The 22,465-nt window shown below is 42.3% G+C and overlaps 1 protein-coding gene across 1 annotated transcript in view; it reads right to left on the bottom strand.

Annotated features, from left to right (window-relative positions):
- The window catches only part of RAB4B (RAB4B, member RAS oncogene family), a 70,357-nt gene that overhangs the window by 3,994 nt on the left and 43,898 nt on the right, over positions 1–22,465 (bottom strand). Inside the window, exons 6-7 of the mRNA XM_089654194.1 lie at positions 14,001–14,096; positions 9,647–9,774 (exon numbers count right to left, since the gene is read on the bottom strand). Coding sequence (XP_089510320.1) covers positions 9,659–9,774; positions 14,001–14,096 — 212 coding nt within the window. The 3' untranslated portion in view covers positions 9,647–9,658. The remainder of the gene's footprint in view (positions 1–9,646; positions 9,775–14,000; positions 14,097–22,465) is intronic.

Here is a 22,465-nt window from a genome sequence, read left to right as displayed (position 1 = left end):
GAGTCTGTGACCCTAATGATATGAATGGGACTGCCTGCATGGGGATTTCCCCTCCAAATACAATATAACTGGATACTAATATTATAGGGAACGTTGACCCAAGGAACATCAGATTACCTCTTAGGTGATCAGGAAAGAATCCACCCCCCCCCCCCCCCCCCCGGAGCAAATTGAACCATGCTTTATTCATGCATTCTATACATGAAGGTAGAAACCCTTCTGTGTGTAGCAGCCCCTCCGAACACTTCCCTGAGCCCCATCCCGATCCAACAATATCCACGAGAGCCTCAGTACTCAAGGGACTCTCACGCCTAACTAGCTATGGCAGCAGCCATTGGCTCCCGCTGCTGTCAATCACAGCCAGTGAGCCAATCAGGAGAGGGAGGGGCAGGGACAAGCCACGGCTCTGTGTGTGTGGGGGGGGCTCGGGTGCCCCCCATAGCACGCTGCTTGCTGTGGGGGCAACCTGACAGGAGGGATGGGCCAGGAGCACCGGCGTGGCACCCAAGACGACGAGGATTAGTGTTGCTCTGTGCAAAACCACTGCCCACAGCAGGTAAGTATGACGTTTGTCATTTAAACAAACAAAAACCAAAACTTTAGTATCACTTTAACTGTGAGTATAGGTTTGTGTATATGGAGGTTTTCTATTTGTCTATGTGTTTTTTTGGTTGTTTTTTTCTCTGTGGTTTGAACTGGATGTCTTTTTTCATCCATACCAGCTATGTAACTCTGCATGGAACACCTGTACATCCCCGTGTGGGCAAACACAGTCCCTGCACAGACTTATGCAGTAGCAGCTTTTTTTCTGGGTGCCGTGCCTAAAAACTGGCCCAACATGTCCAAAAGTTATCTTTTTTTTTCTTTACACAAAGCCAAGGGTTTATTCGTGCAGCAATACAACCTTGGGCACTGTACGGGCTAGCGGCTGGCATCCTCACAATCGATTACATCATAGGTTGATAAGGAGGCCATCGGGCACCTGAGGACGTCCCTGTTTGCCCCTCTCCATCAGTACTAGGGTCACATTAGGAAGGAAAACTGAGGGAGAAGAGAAGAGCTGGAGTACTAGTCAGTGCGCAAAGATATATTGCCTTTGTAAAATAAATCCTAGAAATCAAAACAAGCTTCCTAGTGCCAAATCCTGTAGATATTGAAAAGAAAAAGGACCGAACTGCTAGGTACGGTAAGCATTGGATTCTTTGGACACATTGAGAGACCACACAATAAAATGCATATAACCGTTTATTGACATAAAAGAATCATAATCCACAATAGGATCCATATTACAAAAAATACTCTTCAAAAGAGAAGATAAGAACAAAGCACATCAAGTTGAGCACAAAGCCCCCCTCATGTATAGTAAAGGATATCCACTCAGCACTTAGTGACAACATACATATATTTCAAAATACGATCAACGCGGTCGATTTTCTTTATGCAGTAGCACTACTCTCCCTCATATTCAAGCTACGGTCCTGAAGAAGCCACATGCACAGGCGAAACGCGTTGATCGTATTTTGAAATATATGTATTTTGTCACTATGTGCTGAGTGGTTATCCTTTACTATACATGAGGGGGGCTTTGTGCTCATCTTGATGTGCTTTGTTCTTATCTTCTCTTTTGAAGAGTATTTTTTGTAATATGGGTCCTATTGTGGATTATGATTCTTTTATGTCAATAAACAGTTATATGCATTTTATTGTGTGGTCTCTTACTGTGCCCACAGAATCCAACGCCTTACCGTACTTAGCAGTTCGGTCCTTTTTCTTTTTCAAAATAAATCGTCTCTAATGCTGGGTGTCTGACCTGAATGGAAGCCGCTGCGTTATGTAAAACCATTTGTTCAGTTTTTACATTTTAGAATGGGGTGCCTTGAGGTTGTGCAGAACTTTAACCTCCCTGGCGGTATGATTCTTTCCGATTTTTTGTGCTGAAAGCGGTACCATTTTTTTTGCATGGAAATATGTAGTTTTTTTATTGTAGGCTGTAATTTTTAGGAATAACTCACTGAAATCTGTCCGAACAAGAGTCTAGTAAACATCCCGGGTAGGATAAAATTTGAAACACGAAATCATATATTATAATTTAATAAATAATCATAAAAATAATAATATAATAATAATAAATTTAATTCAATAATATAATCAAATCAAAAACACTGAAATTTGAAATATAGCGCCAAGTTCGCACATCACTGAGCAAAGTCGCAAAATTGTTTTCAGTGTCTGATGACGAATTTCCCCCACGATTCATTATCACTCAATTCTGCAAGTGGTTCTGATTTACTATCGCTGTTCTCTAGCCGGTCTAAAACCGCTTTTGACGTAAAGGGACACTTTTTGGACGCCATGGACGTTTCTCAGTTTCCAGGCAGAAAGAACAGTCAAAATGCAGGCAGGACACAGGACAAAGCACTCGGGACAAAATGTATGTGAAATGCATTGAAACAGCAATGTTTTGCTATGTAATAATCATTTAAAAAAAAATGACATTTTTTAAAAACTTCAAATTTGCCGCCAGTTGCGGCGCCCGTACGTCCCGACGTCACAGGGACCGAAACACGGAAGCCGGATGCCAGCATCGGCCGGAGGAGATGGCCGGGGACGCTGCAGGGGACACATCGCAGGAGCGAAGGACAAGGTAAGCGCTGCAGGGAATCCCTGAGCAGCGCCGCATGGTAAGCCTGAGTGTAGCTCGGGGTTACCGCTTTTGGTATTGACATTTTACCCCGAGCTACACTCGGGAATACCGCTAAGGAGGTTAAAGGGTGCCTTGACTGAAAAAATTTTTGAAAAACACTGATCAATAGTACGCCTATGTGAACGAGGCCTTTGAACCCGTCAGATTTTTACTGCTAAAGAACAAGAGAACCGTCTCCTGCGCTCGAGAGTGGTGAAAGGATGGAAATATTTCCGGTCCCTGAAAACATCAGCACATGCCTTGCTGCCCTCTAAGGGTCGGGGGAAACACTGGGCAGCACAGTGGCTAAATGGTTAGCACTTCCGCCTGGCAGTATTAGGGTCGTTGGTTCGAATCCCAGCCACGGCACCTCCTGCCTGGAGTTTGCATGTTCTCCCTGTGTTTGCATGGGTTTCCTCCAGGTACTCCAGTTTCCTCCCAAACTCCAAAGACATGCTGGTAGGTTAATTGGCTCCTGTCTAAATTGGCCCTAGTATGTGTATGAATGCAGGGGCAGACTGACCATTTGGAAACTCGAGGGCCCGGGGTCAGTAGGGGGCCCCATGAGATGCCCCTGGTACCTTTTTCATAGGCTTTTTTGAGTTTGGGCAAGGGCACAGGGGCCCCATGATCCCCTATTGCTGGGGGCCCCATGATTTGTCAGTCCGCCCCTGTATGAATGCAAGCTAGGGACCTTAGATTGTACACCCCTTGAGGGTTAGGGACTGATGTGAATGTACAATATATATGTAAAGTGCTGCGTAAATTGATGGCGCTTTATAAGTACCTGAAATAAATAAAATAAACCCAAAGTGCTCACTGCAAAAACAGTAAAGAGAGAGCACACCGGCCTAGTGCAATACGTGAGAATTAACTTTATAGAGTTAAAAGGAGATCTATACTCACAAACGATTGTGTTGACAAAGGCATATCAGTATCCAAAGCAATCACGTCACTAGGTCACTTCCCAAACCACGAGAAGACCCTCAAATCTGACGCGTTTCAAGGGGTGATCCCAATTTGGCTCTGATGAAGAGGGGATCGCCCCTTGAAACGTCAGCCATTTGAGGGTCTTCTCTTGCTTTGGGAAGTGACCTAGTGACGTGATTGCATTGGATACTGATATGCCTTTGTCAACACAATCATTTGTGAGTATAGATCTCCTTTTCACTCAATAAAAGTTAATTCTCACATAATGCACTAGGCCGGTGTGCTCTCGGTTTCCTTGTTTTTGCAGTGCGATTTTTATTGCTGTCTGAGTTCCCACTGTGGAAATGTTTACTTGCAAACTCATTTGTCCAACAGCCTTCCCCAAAATAGGAATCAAAGGCAGATGTCCAATGAAGAAATGGCAATGAAACCATATCCCCCTTCCTACCCTTCCACATTCCCGGTTGAGAATTCTCTTGCTTTTAGTTTCTGTTATCCACCATGAATTTAGAAATTCAAAATAAATCTCTCCAATGGGGTAACAGACAGCCATGAAAACTGCTAAGTACCCGGTCATACCGGTGCGGTTTCAGGTGCAATTTACAAATTGAAATTGCACCTAAAATCGCATCTAATGAATGTGAATGTCAGTGTCTTAACGTGCGATTTGCTGCAGCGTGATTTATAAAGAAGTTCTTGCATTACTATTTCTGCAGTTTTGTTGCGATTTCACATACATAGAATATGAGATCGCACTGCAAATTGCAAGAAATTGTTGAAAATCTTCACAAGCAGCAAAGTCTTCAGAAATCGCACCTAAAATCGTGCTGAAACTGAACATAAGTGTTAATAAACGATCACATAGTTACAGCAAGGAAACGTTTCGAAGTCTCGCAGGATCCCTTCATCAGGCATGTGACGGTCTATAGGAAGGTCACTTGCCTGATGAAGGGGTCCTGCGAGACTCCGAAACGTTGCCTTGCTGTAGCTATGTGATTGTTTATTAAAACGTTCGGCCCCGTATTGGTGATCCTCGGTGTGTTGGTGACATTCTTTCTTGCTGATTCTGTTCAGTTCCAGCCGACGATCGCTGCAGCACCCACTTATACACACCGCCATTTTTAACGCAGGAACGTGTGCGTTTGGATTGTACATTTGAAACTGAACACAAATCGCACGATTTTAAATCGCAGCGGTGTGACCAGTGACTAAAGGTTTAAAACACTCCCAATTGAGGAGATTTTCCTCACTTCCTGTTCTGTCTGACACCTGTCTGCAATCCTGGAATCCAAAGAAATTCTCCCCAATGTGGAAACAGTAGTGAACCCCAACACAAGTTTAGACCTTCCACACTTCCAAGCCTTCCTTTCCTTCCTGCTCAGTCATACAGATCAAGGATTGGGGACAAATCCTATCAGGGCCAGAAATAGCAATACAAACTTGGCGGAGGATTCAAACCTTTCTCACGCCATCCAGAGCTAAAATAGGAAAGCTTTTCATTGGAGTTGAGTGTTTAACCTATACTCTGAATACCACAGCAGGTGAAAGTTAATGAGTCCTGAGGCTTAGTGCTGGGTAAAGGGGAGAATTTCAGTATTGCTTGGGATGACAGCAAGGAGCAGGCAAGAAAAAAGAAGTGCTAATGCGCTTGTGGATGTATCAGATAATTCCAATAATCATTTGCAGCAGTCCTATTTGTGGATCAATGAATAACCATATGGACTGCGCATAAATAGTGCAAAAAGTCTAAATAAAGCATGAAATAGATAAATCAGTCCCAATAAGTGAAAAAAATGTAATTAGAAAATTATTATTATTATACAGTATTTAAAATGGCGCAAAGTGCTGATAATGTTGATTGTGATCTCCTTGTACAATACAACAGGAGCTCCACTGTGCTCAAAACGGTGCCCCACATGGACTAACACTCATGCCCCGTACACACGATAAGAAAGTCGTATGACAAATTTTGCGGAAGCACTGATCGAACGATTTTTCTCTTCGTTGATGAGAAGGATGTTTAAACCGATAACGATTTTGTCAACGAAGAACTCTGGTTGACCAAGTGAAAATGTTGTCGTTTCGCATACGAACTACCAATTTTCTATGCGGTGGTATGACGGTCCTACGAAAAAAATCTATCAAGCGCTATCACGCATGAGCGGAAACAGAAGACGACCCGGATGTTTATGTCCAAGGAATCTTCGTAAACACGAATGGAAAATCCAAATGTTAAAAGTAGATTGGCCTAATGAGATAATGAAACCAAAATTCTGCAGATTAGATTTTATGTATCACTATTTATGTATATAGGTCATGTAATAAATGATATTATACCCATTGCTGGTAATTGTGTATATCAATCGTTCTGGCCGAAAGGGCGTGGCTACAAGGTCACACGCACACCGAATCACTTCCACTTGTATGGAAGACGTCAACACTACGTATTGACCGACGAACTAATTTTTTAGATTGGTTAATGTGGGCCACGATTTCAACCAACGAATGAACGCCTCTCGGTCGTCGGATGACGAATCGGTCGATTTTCTAATCGTGTATTCCCACCTTCACCGTCATCCAAGGACCACCTATCTCTAGGATGGACATTTGCACTTTTGGGGCTATCCCAGTGAAACTGTGTTGCTAATGGTAAGCACTTGTTCCTCCAGATGAACTGTGTCAATACCAACCTCCTCTCCTCCACAGGCTGCATAGGCAAACGGTCAACATGTATAAAAAAACAACAACAGTAGACATCCCATAGTGTGAAACCGCTTTTCCTTTAAGAGCTCCATGTACATTGCAGCTGATAAACTGACGTTCAGGAGCTTTTCTGTGTTTTTTTCAGCAGCCCCTGAACTCTCCCTAATGTTTTCCTATGTGTCCATGTACACTAAGTCGTTTACAGTCGTTTACAGGCAGTTGAGTTTACAGTCGTTTTTTTGAACGCACCAAACTTGGGTTAAGGAGTAGATTTTATCAGCATTTCAAACACCAAACGCGGCTAACTGCATTTATAAATGTTTGCGTTTAGAAGCATTTTTTAACTGTTCCATATCCAGACGCTGTCCAGACCCTTTTTTCATCATCAGAAATGCATGCAAAGCGTTTTCCATGTATTCAAATGGACCTAGTACACCAGCGCAGTCAGTTCCAGGTTTTGCGTGAAGGACAAAATGGTAGAACATGCCGCATTATGTTCATGATGGGATCCATAGTGAATACAACCAGAAAAGACAGGTCATCTCAACACATACTGCTCTCTCTGCTTCTGCTCTCTCTATATTTCTGAAAGAGTTAATTTTTTACTGTTTTTCTGGGCATTCTGGAAGGTCTCCTGAGGTTATCTTAAAAAACCACTTCTAAACGCAAATGCACATAAACGCAGTATGCAAACGTGGCTAAACAGACGTTTTTTAACCTATGTTTTCCAGCAGTCAGTTTTCCAAATGTCCCGTGTACATGGAGCCCTAATTATAGTAGAATTACTGCATGTATTACACTCACAAAAAAGTGCCCATAACCTGGCACCTGGTGTGTTCGGCCTTGTTGCTTATGCATTGAGAAAATAGCCGCCATTGAGGTGGTTAGTTCCCAGGTGGCATGCATTCCAAAAGGGCAGAAGTGACATCGGCGAAGTTGCGTCATCAAACCTTGACGTGTTTCAATCATAGATCAATGATCGAAGCACGTCGAGGTTTGATGACACAACTTCTGTCTGACACCTGTCTGCAATACTGGAATCCAAAGAAATTCTGCCCAATGTGGAAACAGTAATGTAACGGGACCGACCTCAGACTGCGCTTGGGTACTTCCGTTAGACTACCGCTTCCCCGTCTGAACGCCGACAACAGACACCAAAGCTGACCATACCAGACTAGACGACACCAATATTGAAGTAATCCAGAAAGTAGACAAGTTTATTTTAACACAGATACAAGATATATACACTCAAGGGAACCATCTCCCTCCCTGCATAATGACACAGGTCTGGGCAATCTACATTTAGTAACAAAAGACACACCAACAGACAGTCCCATCAGGAGGGAGGGCTGCTGGAGACACCCCCACCAAGCCAAACACAAACACATACATCCCATAATAGTTTGCTCCCAAGCAAGACACACAATAGAACAATGGGATGCAACCACATGGCATTAAACAATCTGCAACCCCCCACCCTAATATTAGGACAGATCACCCTGTACCCCTAACAGGCACAGGGTGACTTACACATAAGAGGGATATGGGGAGCTGAGACAGGGGTCTCCCCACATCTCCAAAGTGAGCTGGGTTCCATGGGCCTCCCACCCAAAGTGACTCCCGTCACAAGTAGTGAACCCCAACACAAGTTTAAACCATCCACACGTTAAAGGAAAAGCGGTTTCATACTATGGGATGTCTACTTTTGTTGTTTTTTTTATACATGTTGACCGTTTGCCTATGCTGCCTGTGGAGGAGAGGAGAAAGTTGGTATTGACACAGTTCATTTGGAGGAACAAGTGGTTACCATTGGCAACATAGTTTCACTGGGATAGTCCCAAAAGTGAAAACGACCATCCTAGAGATAGGTGGTCCTTGGATGACGGTGAGTGTTCGTCCATGTGGGGCACCGGTTTGCGCACAGTGGAGCACCTGTTGTATTGTAAAAGGAGATCTCAATCAAGATCATCAGCACTCTGCACCATTTTCATATTATACGCTTTCTATTCCCTGCAGCTTCTCAAGCTCAGCAAGAACCTTGTTCCCAAACTAGAAAGCAGATACGATATTAGTGAACCTGAGACGTAGAAAAAAACCTAACAAACGGAGAGTACGTGCTAACAGGAGGCCAAGAAAAACCCAACCCAGCATTTTGACTGTTCACCCAAGAATGGTAAGTTATGGACGCCTGCTTGGATATCTGGTAAAATTTAGTCTGTTACATTATTAGTTTTGAAGGGTTAGTTCACCCCTAGCAGACTGTCTATGCAGGTAAGGGGCACCTGGAGTTAAAAACCAAACTGTGCAGCTGTGGCCAAAGTTGAATAATGCCCTCGTTATAGGTGTAGACCAGATATATCCCGAAGACTGTTTGAAAAATCCCACAGACAGCATCATCCTGTCCCGGCTTGTTGCTAGGACGTTGCTAAGAAACTCCCAGCTGATTCAAACCCCTTTGCATGCGCTCACTCTCTCCTGTCGCAGTAGCTCTGAGCTTAGCAATGCTGCAACAGAGGAGATAGTGAACAAGACATGTGCTGGGGTTTAAGCGCTCCCTTCTGTGCTAGCGGGGGTAAGCAGCTGTCTTCACAATGTCCTAGGCACAAAGGAGGATGATGTCTTCTGGGAGTTTTTCAGTCAGGCTTCATGAGGTATGTAAATGGCCTACACCTATAACAAAGAGCTCAGCAACATTGGAGATAGTGGATCACGCATGTGAGGGAGTATGATGGTGGGGGTGAGCAGTAGTGGCTGGGAACGTCTTAGCAACACCCTAGCAACAGGGCAGAAGGGGATGATGTCACCTCTGGGAGTTTTTCAGTCAGGCTTCATGAGGTATGTAAATGGCCTACACCTATAACAAAGAGCTCAGCTACATAGGAGAGATAGTGGATCATACATGTGAGGGAGTTTGATGGTCGGGATGAGCAGTAGTGGCTGGGTATGTCTTAGCAACACCCTAGCAACAGGGCAGGAGGGGATGATGGTATCTCTGGGAGTTTCTTTAATCAGGCTTAGGGTAGTACATTTATGGACTACATCTATAACAAAGGCATTATCCAACTTTAATCAGAGGTGCACTGTGTTTTTTCTTCATCATCATCATCTGCAGGCACTCCTTACCTACATTGGGTTTTTTTTTTGTAAAGGGATACCAACCTTTAACCTTTTCATGACTTGTCTCATTTAAAAACAAAAGTGCAGCAAACATTGTTTTTTGTGAAGACCCGAAAGGATATTGGATAACACGGCGTACACTGTCTTGGCCCCACCAGTGGGATTGTGTACCCAGAAGGTCAACCTTCCTTTACTGAAGGGGTTAAAGTTTACCTCTCTTGCTGCTTAACAGTTGCACTGCTGTCGGTTTTGCAGCTGCGTCCCATGCATGTGCTTTGCGTGCCTTGGTGAGGCTTCTCCATACTGGATCCCAGATCCCATCCTCTCTGGATCAAGCTCTCCTAAAGAATAAAAGAAATATAGATCTTAAAGGGAATGAATAGCCATTTGCAAAAGTCCTGTTCCAAGAGGCTTCCCTTTTGTACACTACCAACAGGGGGCACTCACTCGGCTATGCCACCATTCACAGAATGACTTGTATTTTACTTATTGAATACAAGGCATTCTCTGATTGGACAATGTGGAGAAACAGCAGTGACATCAATCTCCACCTCATCCAATCAGAGAACACCTTGTGATGGTCAGCTTCCCCAGCAGCTGGATCAATGTAAAGTAAGCAAAAAAGATAATACCTGGAGTTCAGCCTAAATGTTTTCAGAAACACAGTTTCAGCATTTATTGTACAACATGATAGATTCATGGGGGCAGATCATTTTTCCTCCATATATATGCAGGATCAAATGCAATTGGCACCCCATCCAATGGCTAATCTACAAATCTTTACTTTTAAAGCCTTGTTCATATGGAAGGATTAAATGGGTGCCCCCTGCAGGGCCATGTTTTGCCAGTACGGAGATGCACAGGTCTCTATTGAGATGCAGCGGCTGCATGGACACCAATATGACATCCGTGTGGGTGCACAGCCCTGAACACGCACGTTGGGTGCATCTGTGGACATGCACCCACACAAATGTCATTTTGGGACACAGTTGCAGTATCCACAAAGCTGCTGCATCCCAAAAGATGGTAATGGGACTGCTGGCACAGGGAAGTACGTAGCACCTATAATGGCAAAACACGGTTCTGCAAGGGGCACGCATGTAATTGCCCCATGTGAACGAGGTCTAGTGCAATGTCAGAATTATGGAGAAGCAAAAATGTAAAAATATGAATCACGTCAGAAATTAAAAAAATAATAATTTTTAGATATACATATGGGCAGCGTTACATGGTGTTTGACCTTTACTACCTCTGCCTACAATGCACATCTATTAACCACTTGCCCTCCTAAGGATTTACCCCCCCCCCCCGACCAGGCCAATTATATGCGATACAGCGCTGCGTTACTTTAACTGACAACTGTGCGGTCATGCAACGCTGCACCCAAATTAAATTTATGTCTTTTTTTTTTACCAGGAATTGAGATTTTTTTCGGTGGTACTTGCCTCTGTGTTTTTTATTTTTTGTGCTATAAAAATAAACAAAAAAAAAAAAAAAGACAATTTTGAAAAAAAAAAAATATATTTTTGCTATAAAACATCCAGTAAGAAAAAAAAAACTGAAAAAATCTAATTTCATCATAAATTTAGGCCAAAATGTTAGCTGTGACTGGTCAAGGCAGTCACATGATACAGACAGGGCCAATCACAACAAAAACTGAATTAATCAGTTTCATTCTGTAACAATGATTGCAAATATCAATGAAATACATTGGTATTAGCAATCATAATGCGTTAAAAAAGATCCTGATCACTTGCCCAGGGTAATTCAATGTTACTATGGTAATATTGTATTGCTTTGGTCACAGTGTGCTGAAAAATAGAATAGTAAAAAAAAAAAAAAAAGAGAAAAAAATTTAATAAAAAATATAATGAAAACATTTGAAAAAAAAAATACAAAAATTCAATTATTATTATTATTTTCACCAAAGAAATGTAGCAGAATACATTTTGACCTAAATGTATGAAGAAATTTTATTTATTTGCACATTTGTGTAACAGAAACAAAGAAAAGTGAGGTTTTTTTTTTTTCAAATGTTTCAGTTGTTTGTTTTATTTAGCAAAAAATGAAAAACTCAGTGGTCATTAAATACCACCAAAAGAAAGCTCTATTTTTGTGAAAAAAATGATAAAAATTTCATATGGGTACAGTGTTGCATGACCGTGTAATTGTCATTCAAAGTGCGACAGCGCTGAAAGCCGAATATTGGCCTGGGCAGGAAGAGGGTAAAAGTGCCCGGGTATTGAAGTGGTTAACCACTTCCAGACCGGACACTTTTACCCCCTTCCTGACCAGGGCAATTTTCAGCTTTTAGCGCTATCACACTTTGAATGACAATTGCGCGGTCATGCAACACTGTACCCAAATGAATTTTTTACCATTTTTTTGAGATAGATAAAGCTTTATTTTGGTGGTATTTATTCACCACTGGGATTTGTATTTTTTTTGCTATGTAAATGAAATGTCCAAAAAATTTGAAAAAAAGTGTTTTTTTTATAAAATTTTGCAAATAAATAATATTTCATCATAAATCTTAGCCAAAATTTATTCCGTTATCTTTTTAGTAAAAAAAAAAATCCAAATTAGTTTATAAGCAAAAATTATAATTTTTAAACATTTTTTTTTACATTTTTATTTTATTTTTTTATATTATTATTTTTTATTTATTTATTTTTTTTACATACTGTCACCCTAGCAGTACAGACTGTACTACTTGTGAGGGGTGATGAAGATTTTTTTTTTTTTTTTTACACTGATTGCTTTTACACCCATATAGGATGTAAAAGCAATCATTTCCCTTTCTCTCTGTGTGCATTCTTGCACTCATTGAGAAGAACTGAGTGAGCTGTGATTGTTCACAGCTTGTCACATGGTACAAGGCTTTTGTGAATAGCCTTGTACCATGTGACCTCTGTGATCATTCACTGGCCAATCAGTGATCACATGATCGGGACCTCGTACAGAGGTCCCGTCCGACGATCGGTGTTTCACTGTGTCCGGAGGACACAGCGGGCACCTGATCGCGGTGCTGTGCGCTCCCAGGGAGTGCGCACAAGCAGGGTGCGGGGAGGCCGTTTATAGACGGCCACCCGACCCTGCAGTGCCACCGTCCGGCCGTTTATATACAACGGCCGGTCGGGAAGTGGTTAAACAAATGTACTGTTACCATTGTCTATTAGACATTCAGCTTTAAAAGCCCAACTCCAGATTACAATACAGCGGACTTGGGATTTAACCATTTGCCGCCCGCCCTATGGCCGAATGGCGGCCAGCAAATGTCATCAGCGTTCCGGGTGGACGCCATATGGTGTCTTCCCGCACATGCGCAGGTTGCGCTCCTGCAAAGCCGCGATCTGTCACCGGCCGTGTACCTCGGACACGGCCGATGACAGATCTGAGTATCGGCCCCCGTTCCCGGTACCATGTGACCTGCTGTGACCAATCACAGCAGGTCACATGACAGTTGTATACAATGGATAGCTTCATTCATGCCATCCATTGTATACTAGTGTCTAGCTGTGAATGGTCACAGCGATCACATGCACAAGTCATGTGATTAGCTGTGGCCAAATCACAGCTAAGCACAAAAAAAAAAAACCCCTGAATGAATCGATGTCATTCAGGTAAATGCTTGCTTATAGCAAAGTAATTCTTTGCTCTAAGCAAATTGTGTAAAAAAAAAAAAAAAAAAAAAAAAAAAGTACTGATTACTTCCCCAAAGTACTACAATGTTACTATGGTAACATTGTACTACTTTGGTCATAGTGAAATATGAAAAAAAAAATCTTAAAAAAAAGAAAAAAAATGTAATAAAAAGTTTTTTAAAAATTATATATATATTTTTTTTTCATACTGTCACCAGTCAGTGTCCCTGATCACCGCCATGCCAGTTATATGATGACGCTGTACTGCACTGGTGACAGTATGTAAAAAAAAAAATAGTGAAACTAATTTTTTTAATTTTCCGAAAAATGACAAAAAAAATACAACTTCAAAAAACTCGCCATGCCTCTTATGAAGTACGTCGGACTGTCTACTCTGCAAAAAGGGGTCATTTGGGGGATATCTGTACTGTTCTGACATTCTTGAACCTCAAGAAATTAGATTGCCGTCAGTACTTCAGGATTGATCAATAATCAGATCTATACCATAGTTTGTGAACTCTATAACTTTCCTACAAACTAAAAAATACATCCTAAATTGGGATATTTTCACCAAAGACATGTAGCAGAATACATCTCAGCCTAAATTTATAAAGAACAATTATTTATTTGCAAACTTTTATAACAGAAACAAAGAAAAAGTGTGTTTTTTTTTTTAATTTTTGGTCTTTTTTTGTTAATTTAGCAAAAAGTAAAAACCCCAGCGGTGATAAAATACCACCAAAAGAAAGCTCTAGTTGTGTGAAGAAAATGATAAAATTTTAGTTTGGGTACAATATTGTATGACCGCGCAATTGTCATTCAAAGTGTGAGAGCGCTGAAACCTGAAAAATGGCCTGGGCAGGAAGGGGGAAAATTGCCCGGTATTGAATTGGTTAAACAGAAGAACATGTAAGATGTCTTACCTGATTCTATTTTATTTAATATCGTCCGAGCACATTTTAAGAATGCTTCTTCAACATTCTCTCCGGTCAGAGCACTGGTTTCCAAAAACATTAGCTCTAGAGTGGATAAAGGAATATATGTGTCAGTGCAGTTTATAATGCATCCACTGCAGCATGCTTCAAAAAAAAAAAAAAAAAGGAAGGCGCTAGTCCTTTAAATCTCTGTGCAATAACTTTATATGCCCAGAAAAGTTTTTGGTGTTGTATATAGAACCTTACATTAACCTCTTGGCACCAGCCAAACGCAAATGTGCGGCCTCCCGGTGTCTGGGCCTAGACGCAGAGCGGCCGCACATTTGCATTCTATTAAAAAAAAAAAAAACATATGTGCCGAGAGAGCGCACCCTGCAAGTTCCCAGCACACACATTCGGTACTCACGGAAAGGTCCCGATCTCCTCTTTCGATCGGGACCTTTCCTGATCACGTGACCGCCGTGACAGCGAATCATGACGGTCACATGACCCTAAAACCCCGCCTCCTGGCTTCTGGAACCCTTAAAGGGCCGGGAGGCGCCGGCGTCAAGGGGTTAAGTATCACATAATATTAATACAATTTATAAGTGTCACATAATATGATATCCCAGCACAATTATTCCAATGTGCACATCACAATGAGAAAAAAAATTCCAAATCACCCAGGTAGCTTCCTGATAAAGCATGAAATGCATTGAGGCTCGAGTCGCCGACGTCATTTCCGGTCTCCTCCCATACTTCATACACGGTCTATGAAAAGCACGCTGGCTCTAAACATGCGTGTTGTTGTGTGAGGGACTGGATCCCCCTTTGTGAGTTGTTTTGGTGCCCCCCTTGGCACCTTTTACATGGGAGTGCATACCGATCTTTTTATTCTCTTAATTTTTAATAAAATACTGCACTATGTTACATTGTTTTTGGGATTTTTCCTCATTTATCCATGATGAGGATCTTCCATTCATAATATTCTTGTGCGGAGTGGTTTGGTACCCTATGGAGAAGAGATCATTCTTCAGGCACAGGATTTTTTCCCCTACTGCTTGCTGGCTGCTTTGGAGGCTGCTGTGGTTTGGGGAGTTAGCAATTCAGCTGATCACAAGGTGGAGCACATATAGGTTATTTCCTGAAGAATTAGGCATCTTATATCATTTTTCTTTTACAAGATTTTGGTGAATTAGGAAACTTTTTTTTCTAATTATGATGTGGACATTGGAATAATTGTGTCAGGACATAATATTACTGGACACTTATTATCAATATTAGGCGACACTTATTATCAATATTATGCGACACTTAAAAATATTATGTGATAAGTATCACGTAATATTGATAATAAGCGTCACATAATATTGATAAGTATCATGTAATACTGATAAGTATCACATAATATTGATAATAAGCGTCACATAATATTGATAAGTATCACGTAATATTGATAAGTATCACGTAATATTGATAATAAGCGTCACGTAATATTGATAATAAGCGTCACGTAATATTGATAAGCGTCACATAATATTGATAAGCGTCACGTAATATTGATAAGCGTCACGTAATATTGATACTTATTATCAATATTACGTGACACTTATTATCAATATTACGTGACACTTATTATCAATATTATGTGATAAGTATCACATAATATTGATAAGCGTCACGTAATATTGATAAGTATCACATAATATTGATAAGTATCACGTAATATTGATAATAAGTATCACGTAATATTGATAATAAGTATCAATATTACGTGACGCTTATTATCAATATTACGTGACGCTTATTATCAATATTACGTGACACTTATCAATATTACGTGACACTTATCAATATTACGTGACACTTATCAATATTACGTGACACTTATCAATATTACGTGACACTTATCAATATTACGTGACACTTATCAATATTACGTGACACTTATTATCAATATTACGTGACGCTTATTATCAATATTACGTGACGCTTATTATCAATATTACGTGACGCTTATTATCAATATTACGTGACGCTTGTCATCAATATTACGTGACGCTTGTCATCAATATTATGTGACACTTATAGTAAGGTTTACACACACAAAACATTTTTTGGGGGCACATAAACGTAAAGGGATAACGCCTTCCTTTTTTACACATTTCTCTACAGAGTATAAGTGTTGGTTACAGGGGCGGCTGCCTTGATATTCGCAGTATACACACATTGAACGCTTTCGTGTTTGGTTACATTTTCACATTTACGAGGGGCGACTGAAGAGTTCTCAGCCTACCCATGAAGCATTTATCTCAGCCCAGTTTTATTTTTGCTACTCATAGTACATATCTTTGCAAGGTTCCATACCAAACTTCTCACAAATAGCTTTTCCTTTGTTTCAGTTATTGAAGACTGAAGTGCAGAAGGTCATCATTGTCTGAAAGATGAACAAACGCGCTTTTGTAGCCAAGGAAAGCTCACGGGTCCTCAAAGTGGAAATGTATCTGAGCACCACAAACTAAAAACCATATTTAATTCATTTTATTATTCAAAGCAAACTCTCCCATCCTTCAATGTCTCCATGATTTATTTTGTTAAGAAATCTCTTTGTAAAACACCTCCCTTTTATTTTTAGCTGTAGCCATCTTGAGTAAGGGCAGATGATTCATGTAGCATTCAAGTCCTGGAATTATTTCTGCCCTTAAGCTCAGGCACGCATGCAGGTAGGGGTGCTAAGCTGAGAAAACCTCTCCTCCAGATGAAAGAAAGAAAATGCCCAGGAAAACTCCTGAGATTTATTTATTTCATGTACTTCTATAGCGCCATCAATTTGCGCAGCGCTTTACATATATATTGTACATTCACATCAGTCCCTAACCCTCAAGGGGTGTACAATCTAAGGTCCCTAACTCACATTCATACATACACATACTAGGGCCAATTTAGACAGGAGCCAATTCACCTACCAGCATGTCTTTGGAGTGTGGGAGGAAACCGGAGTACCTGGAGGAAACCCACGCAGGCACAGGGAGAACATGCAAACTCCAGGCAGGTGGTGCCGTGGTTGGGATTCAAACCAACGACCCTAGTACTGCCAGGCAGAAAATTTTTTTTTTAAATGAGTATATATATAATATACCTTCCTATCTATTTACTACAGCTGGCAACATAAGGATTAAAAATAGTTAATGCTGATTGACAGAAGTTAGTTCCGCTTTAAAGCAACTGAAAGAACAGTAGGTGGACATGCCCTGCCATTTCTTAAAATGCTAGTTACCTAGATGCCTCTCATTTCAATACATCCTCAGTCGATGATCCAAAAAAAAAAAAGCATGCAGTAAGTAAGCTCACAACCCCTGATCAGCTATCATTTCAGTCTAATAGAACAAACATGTCCAAGAGATGAATATGACAGATTCTAGAACACTTGAGCAGGCCATACATGACACGATTTTATTCTCTTCCATCACAGGTGGATGGAAAGAAAAATCACTTGATTCCCCCATCAACTCAGCCAGTGTTGATAGGGAAAGCCTCCTGTGGAGCTATTGGGGTTGATTTATTAAAATTGGAGAGTGCAAAATCTGGTGCAGTTGTACACGGTAGCCAATTAGCTTCTAACTTATGTTTTGGCAAAAAAAAAAACCTGGAAGCTGATTGGCTTCTATGCACAGCTGCACCAGATTTTGCACCCTCCAGTTTTATTAAATCAACCCCCTTTGTGTTCTGTTGGGAGGGTGCCTTCCCTGCTGACAGAGCACAATGATCAATGCTAGCTGCTATAGCTGCCGGAAGTGATCACATACAAAAACATTATACAGGCTGGCTGTACTAAAGTCAATGATGGATTGACTTCAATACAACCAGCCTGCCCTCAGATGGATCGAATCTTGGCCTATCCCAGATGAACCAGTCGTGATTCGATCCACCTATGAGTGGCTTGACTGGCTTTAGGCCTGCTTGTTGAATTGATTTTTTTTTTTGTACGGGCCCTTGTTTTATGAATCATATTTCTGATATGTGATAAGTGGTTTAATAACTTCTGTATACTGTGTCTCGGTCTTCTCGGACATGCACCATTGTGAACGGTGGTACAGTTTCCATCATGGGCTGCTGCCAGCTAACCCACTTTCCCCCTCCCTACCCCTTTCCCTTTGTATCTCCTGTCTTGTCTTATCGTCTTTCTTCTCATTCTTGGTTTCTTCAATTTTCTGAAACTTCTGCACCGAAAGGCTAGTTCTAGAGGCTACGAAATTTATATACGTTTTGTAGCCCTGTGGAAACTTATGTCTTGCTTGGTGTCATGTTCTGCATATGTCATTGATAAAGTTCTTAATGGATCACAGCCTGAAACGCTTTTTTTCAGCCGACAGCCGGCTAAAGCTGACATCACAGAGCTGATAAAGACTTTGGAGCGATCCACCCAGATGAAGGACTGGCAGCTGGCTCAGCCTCTCAACGAGCCACTAAATGCCTAAACCAGCCGCTTCCGCCGCCTCCATAGCCCGGCGCTCCAGTAAGCATCGGAGGGGCAGAGCAGAGGGCTGGTGGCTGACAGTTACCGGCTCTCTGCTAAGTAAAGACCAAGAACTGAGCAATCAGCAGTCTTTGATCGCTCAGTTCTCAGTCGTAGAAGCAGTGGGGGACAGATGCAGTATTGGACCGATGCTGCATCTACCTAGGTGAGTATAATTTTTTTTTATTCCTGAACTTCTCTTTTAATAAAAAGTTTAAAAAAAAAAAAAAAAAAAACCTCTGTCACTTTATTTGTATTGGTTTAATGGTTTAGCACTCATTCATGTGGGGTGTAAAAAAACTCTGCAAACAGATGAGATGTGGCTTTGAGTTCTGCATACATCTTTACACAGCATAATTAAAATAAATTGGGCCATAGAGACAGACACATCTGGGCTGTTATGTAGCACTGCATTTAGCAGTGTAAACAAAAAAAAAAAAAATAGAGCAGAGATGTCTCTGCATATGTAAATGTGCTAAAAATGGAGGATCTGTAAGCCCTGGTTCCCATCTGTGCGGTCATGCGGGCTGCGATTTGCACGGACACGAAAGCCCATTCATTTGAATAGACTTCAGTGCCCCAGGATGCGCAGGGAAGAAGTCTCTGCACTACTCTGGAAATCGCAGCCCGTACAGGAACAGAGGATCCCAGTACGGTTGCTATTTCCAGTGTGGGCGGCATGCCATTAGAATTAATGATGTCCACCAGTGGGTCCAGCATTCCTCTGTGTGGGTGGTGCGGTTGCAGGCATTGGTGCAGGTCCCGCAGCAGCACCACCTGCATAGATGTGAACCGAGGGTAAGCCAACAAATGTGCCTAAAGCGCGACTTCTAAAAAGGGAAGTTTCACTTTAAGCCCTCCTCCTGCACCCTGGGGGGGGAGCAGGTACCTAGTTTTGACAGGTACCCACTTCTGCTCAGATCACCTAGGTTCTCATTCCCCCCGCGGTCTTCTGGGAAACATCACAGATCTCAGAAGACGGTGGGACCATTCACAAAGCGCAGTGCAGCTCACACATGTGCAGTGGGCTGCGATCTCAGAAGACGGTGGGACCATTCACAAAGCGCAGTGCAGCTCACACATGTGCAGTGGGCTGCGATCTCAGAAGACGGTGGGACCATTCAAAAAGCGCAGTGCAGCTCACACATGTGCAGTGGGCTGCGAAGCCGCAATCAGCACAGCCGGCTGCATACAGTTAAGATGCCACTGCCAGGAACATGAAGACAAGTGAAGAACTAGACTGGGTGAGGATGGATCTGGATCCCTGGACAGGTAAATGTTATGTTATTAAAAGTCAGCAGCTACAGGATCTGTAGCAGTTGACTTTTAATTGTTTTTTTTTTAGCGTGAAGAACCTGTTTAAGTATGCCTTAGCAAGTGTAAATGCAGCGAAAACACATGCAAACGCAACTATAAACGCATCTGCACAGATATGTTTTGCTGCCAGCAAGGACCCGTGTGCCCTTCCAAAAAATGCAAAGTCCCATATGAACGAGACCTTAGGGCACACTAAAGCCCTTCAGTGGATGTGTAAGAGAGCCAGGCAACTAGCATTTTTGGAAAGAGCAGTCCATTTGTTTATCTATGAACAAGCTTTTGTTCATAGAATTTTTTTCATTGCTTTCCTTTCTGTGGATCTCATTAGAGATCCCTTTAGATGAGCATGGCTGGCAGGCAGGGATGGACAAAGAGTATGCCAAACTTAAAGGGTGACTCGTTTATGTAAATGAGCATTCAACCACATTATGTATTGCTCCAATCAGATTATCAGTCAGGCGATAATGCGTCACACAGAACGTATAGGCATTGAATGGTTTTCTATGGAGGATGCAAATTCCTGCATCACGTTCAATACAGAGGTAAAACCACTGCACCTCCCCCACACAACACTACGCTAGTCTATGAATCAGATTCAGAAGCCATGTTCCCAGCTAAATTTCTCCAGAAATTACAATGATAAAAAGTTAATCATCCCACTTGAGTCCACCCAAAACATTAAACCCCCCCCCCTCTACTTTTCAAAGTTCCTTTCACATTGGGCAGACTCCATTTTGATCAGCAGGGGATCTGTCTGCTGATCAGAGCAGACCGGACAGATGACAGGTCTGCGTCCGCTCAGTTTATGCAGATCAGACACGGACTGGGCCCGCTCTGCTCTGTGGATAGACAGGGGTAAATGAACTCTGCTGTCCATTTACACCCAACTGCCCTCTGATCTGGTCTGTCCAAATGCAAGAAAATGCAGTAATCCTCTATTTTTGTTTAGTGGACTTGATTGGACCCGATGGTAGGCTGGTGTAAACGGACACAAGTCCACTTACACCTGCCTAACCACAGAAATGCATGGACCTTCCGGTCAGGTCTGCTTGAAAAACTGACAGGCAGACTTGATCAGATCGCCCATGTGAAAGGGGTCTTCTAGTAGGATGAAGACATCCTGCAAGTATATAGCAGTCCTGAATCCGGACAAGCAGCACCCTTCACTGCCCCCAGCACCGCTTCCCGTATTTTCCATTTGAGATTACAAATGGTCACGAGTGCCTGCAGTGGAACCACGTTTCCCATCACACCAAGTGCCATGAATACCAGGGCATGCGTGACTAGCAATGACTGTAACTGGTCTCTCCAAGAATAGCTGCTCATCAATCCTTGGAAGTGGAGAAGGTGAAGAAACCATTCATGGGGCTCTGTGCTGTACATGGAGCATTGGCATGTCAGGCAATGATGCCAAGCAGGAGCACACAAGGGTGGCTCCAGGAAACCCTGCAAGTGAACAGAGCCATCCTAAAAACACAAGCCAAGGATAGGAAAATCTCAAAAGGAGGAAAAAAAAAAAAAAAGACAGAAAACAAAAAAGGCTGTGTGCTGATGTATATAATTTTTTTTTTTTAAATGGTGGATTAACCACTTCCCGTCTGGCCCATGTACATAAACGGCCAGAGGGGAGCAGTGCAGGAGCTGGTAGCCGTTTATAAACAGCCTCCGCAATCACTGCCTGTGTGCGCTCCCTGGCAGTGCGCAGCACCGCGATGCGGTGACTGCTGGGTCCTCCGGACATGGGGAACAACGATCGCTGTACGGGACCTCTGTGTGATAAAAAGTCTTGAATTGAATAATGTGCTTCTGGGGGTCAGAGACTGTGTAACCTTTGCCGAGGTCACAAATATTATCTGGGGGTTCCAGTAAATTTACTAATGTGATTAAAATGGAACTTCACTCTCTCAATCAATATTGACTACTTTTAATCCTTATGCTGGTATTATTAGTAAATAGATAGGAAAGTATATTGTATTTACTGGTCACATAATATAAAATGTCATACATCCAAGAAGCCTTCAGAAGGGGAGGGAGGGTTCTCGGCTCAGCCAGCGCCTGAGCTACGGGTAGATGGATTCCAGGAAGTAAATGCTACATGAATCATCTGCCCCTACTCAAGATGGCCACTGTCAGAAATCCCATGGGGAGTTTTTCAAAAGTAATTCACAGCAAAATAAAGCATGGAGACATGGATGGATAGGCGAGTGGAGACATGGATGGATAGGCGAGTGGAGACATGGATGGATAGGCGAGTGGAGACATGGATGGATAGGCGAGTGGAGACATGGATGGATAGGCGAGTGGAGACATGGATGGATAGGCGAGTGGACACATGGATGGATAGGTGAGTGGACACATGGATGGATAGGTGAGTGGACACATGGATGGATAGGCGAGTGGACACATGGATGGATAGGCGAGTGGACACATGGATGGATAGGCGAGTGGAGACATGGATGGATAGGCGAGTGGAGACATGGATGGATAGGCGAGTGGAGACATGGATGGATAGGCGAGTGGAGACATGGATGGATAGGCGAGTGGAGACATGGATGGATAGGTAAAGTGGAGACATGGATGGATAGGCGAGTGGAGACACGGATGGATAGGCGAGTGGAGACACGGATGGATAGGCGAGTGG

The sequence above is a fragment of the Staurois parvus genome, unplaced genomic scaffold, assembly GCF_062004578.1.
Source record: "Staurois parvus isolate SC_StPar_1 unplaced genomic scaffold, SC_StPar_1.0 ptg000746l, whole genome shotgun sequence".
NCBI classification, from domain to species: Eukaryota; Metazoa; Chordata; class Amphibia; order Anura; family Ranidae; genus Staurois; species Staurois parvus.
This window is presented reverse-complemented; position numbering and strand designations above follow the sequence as displayed.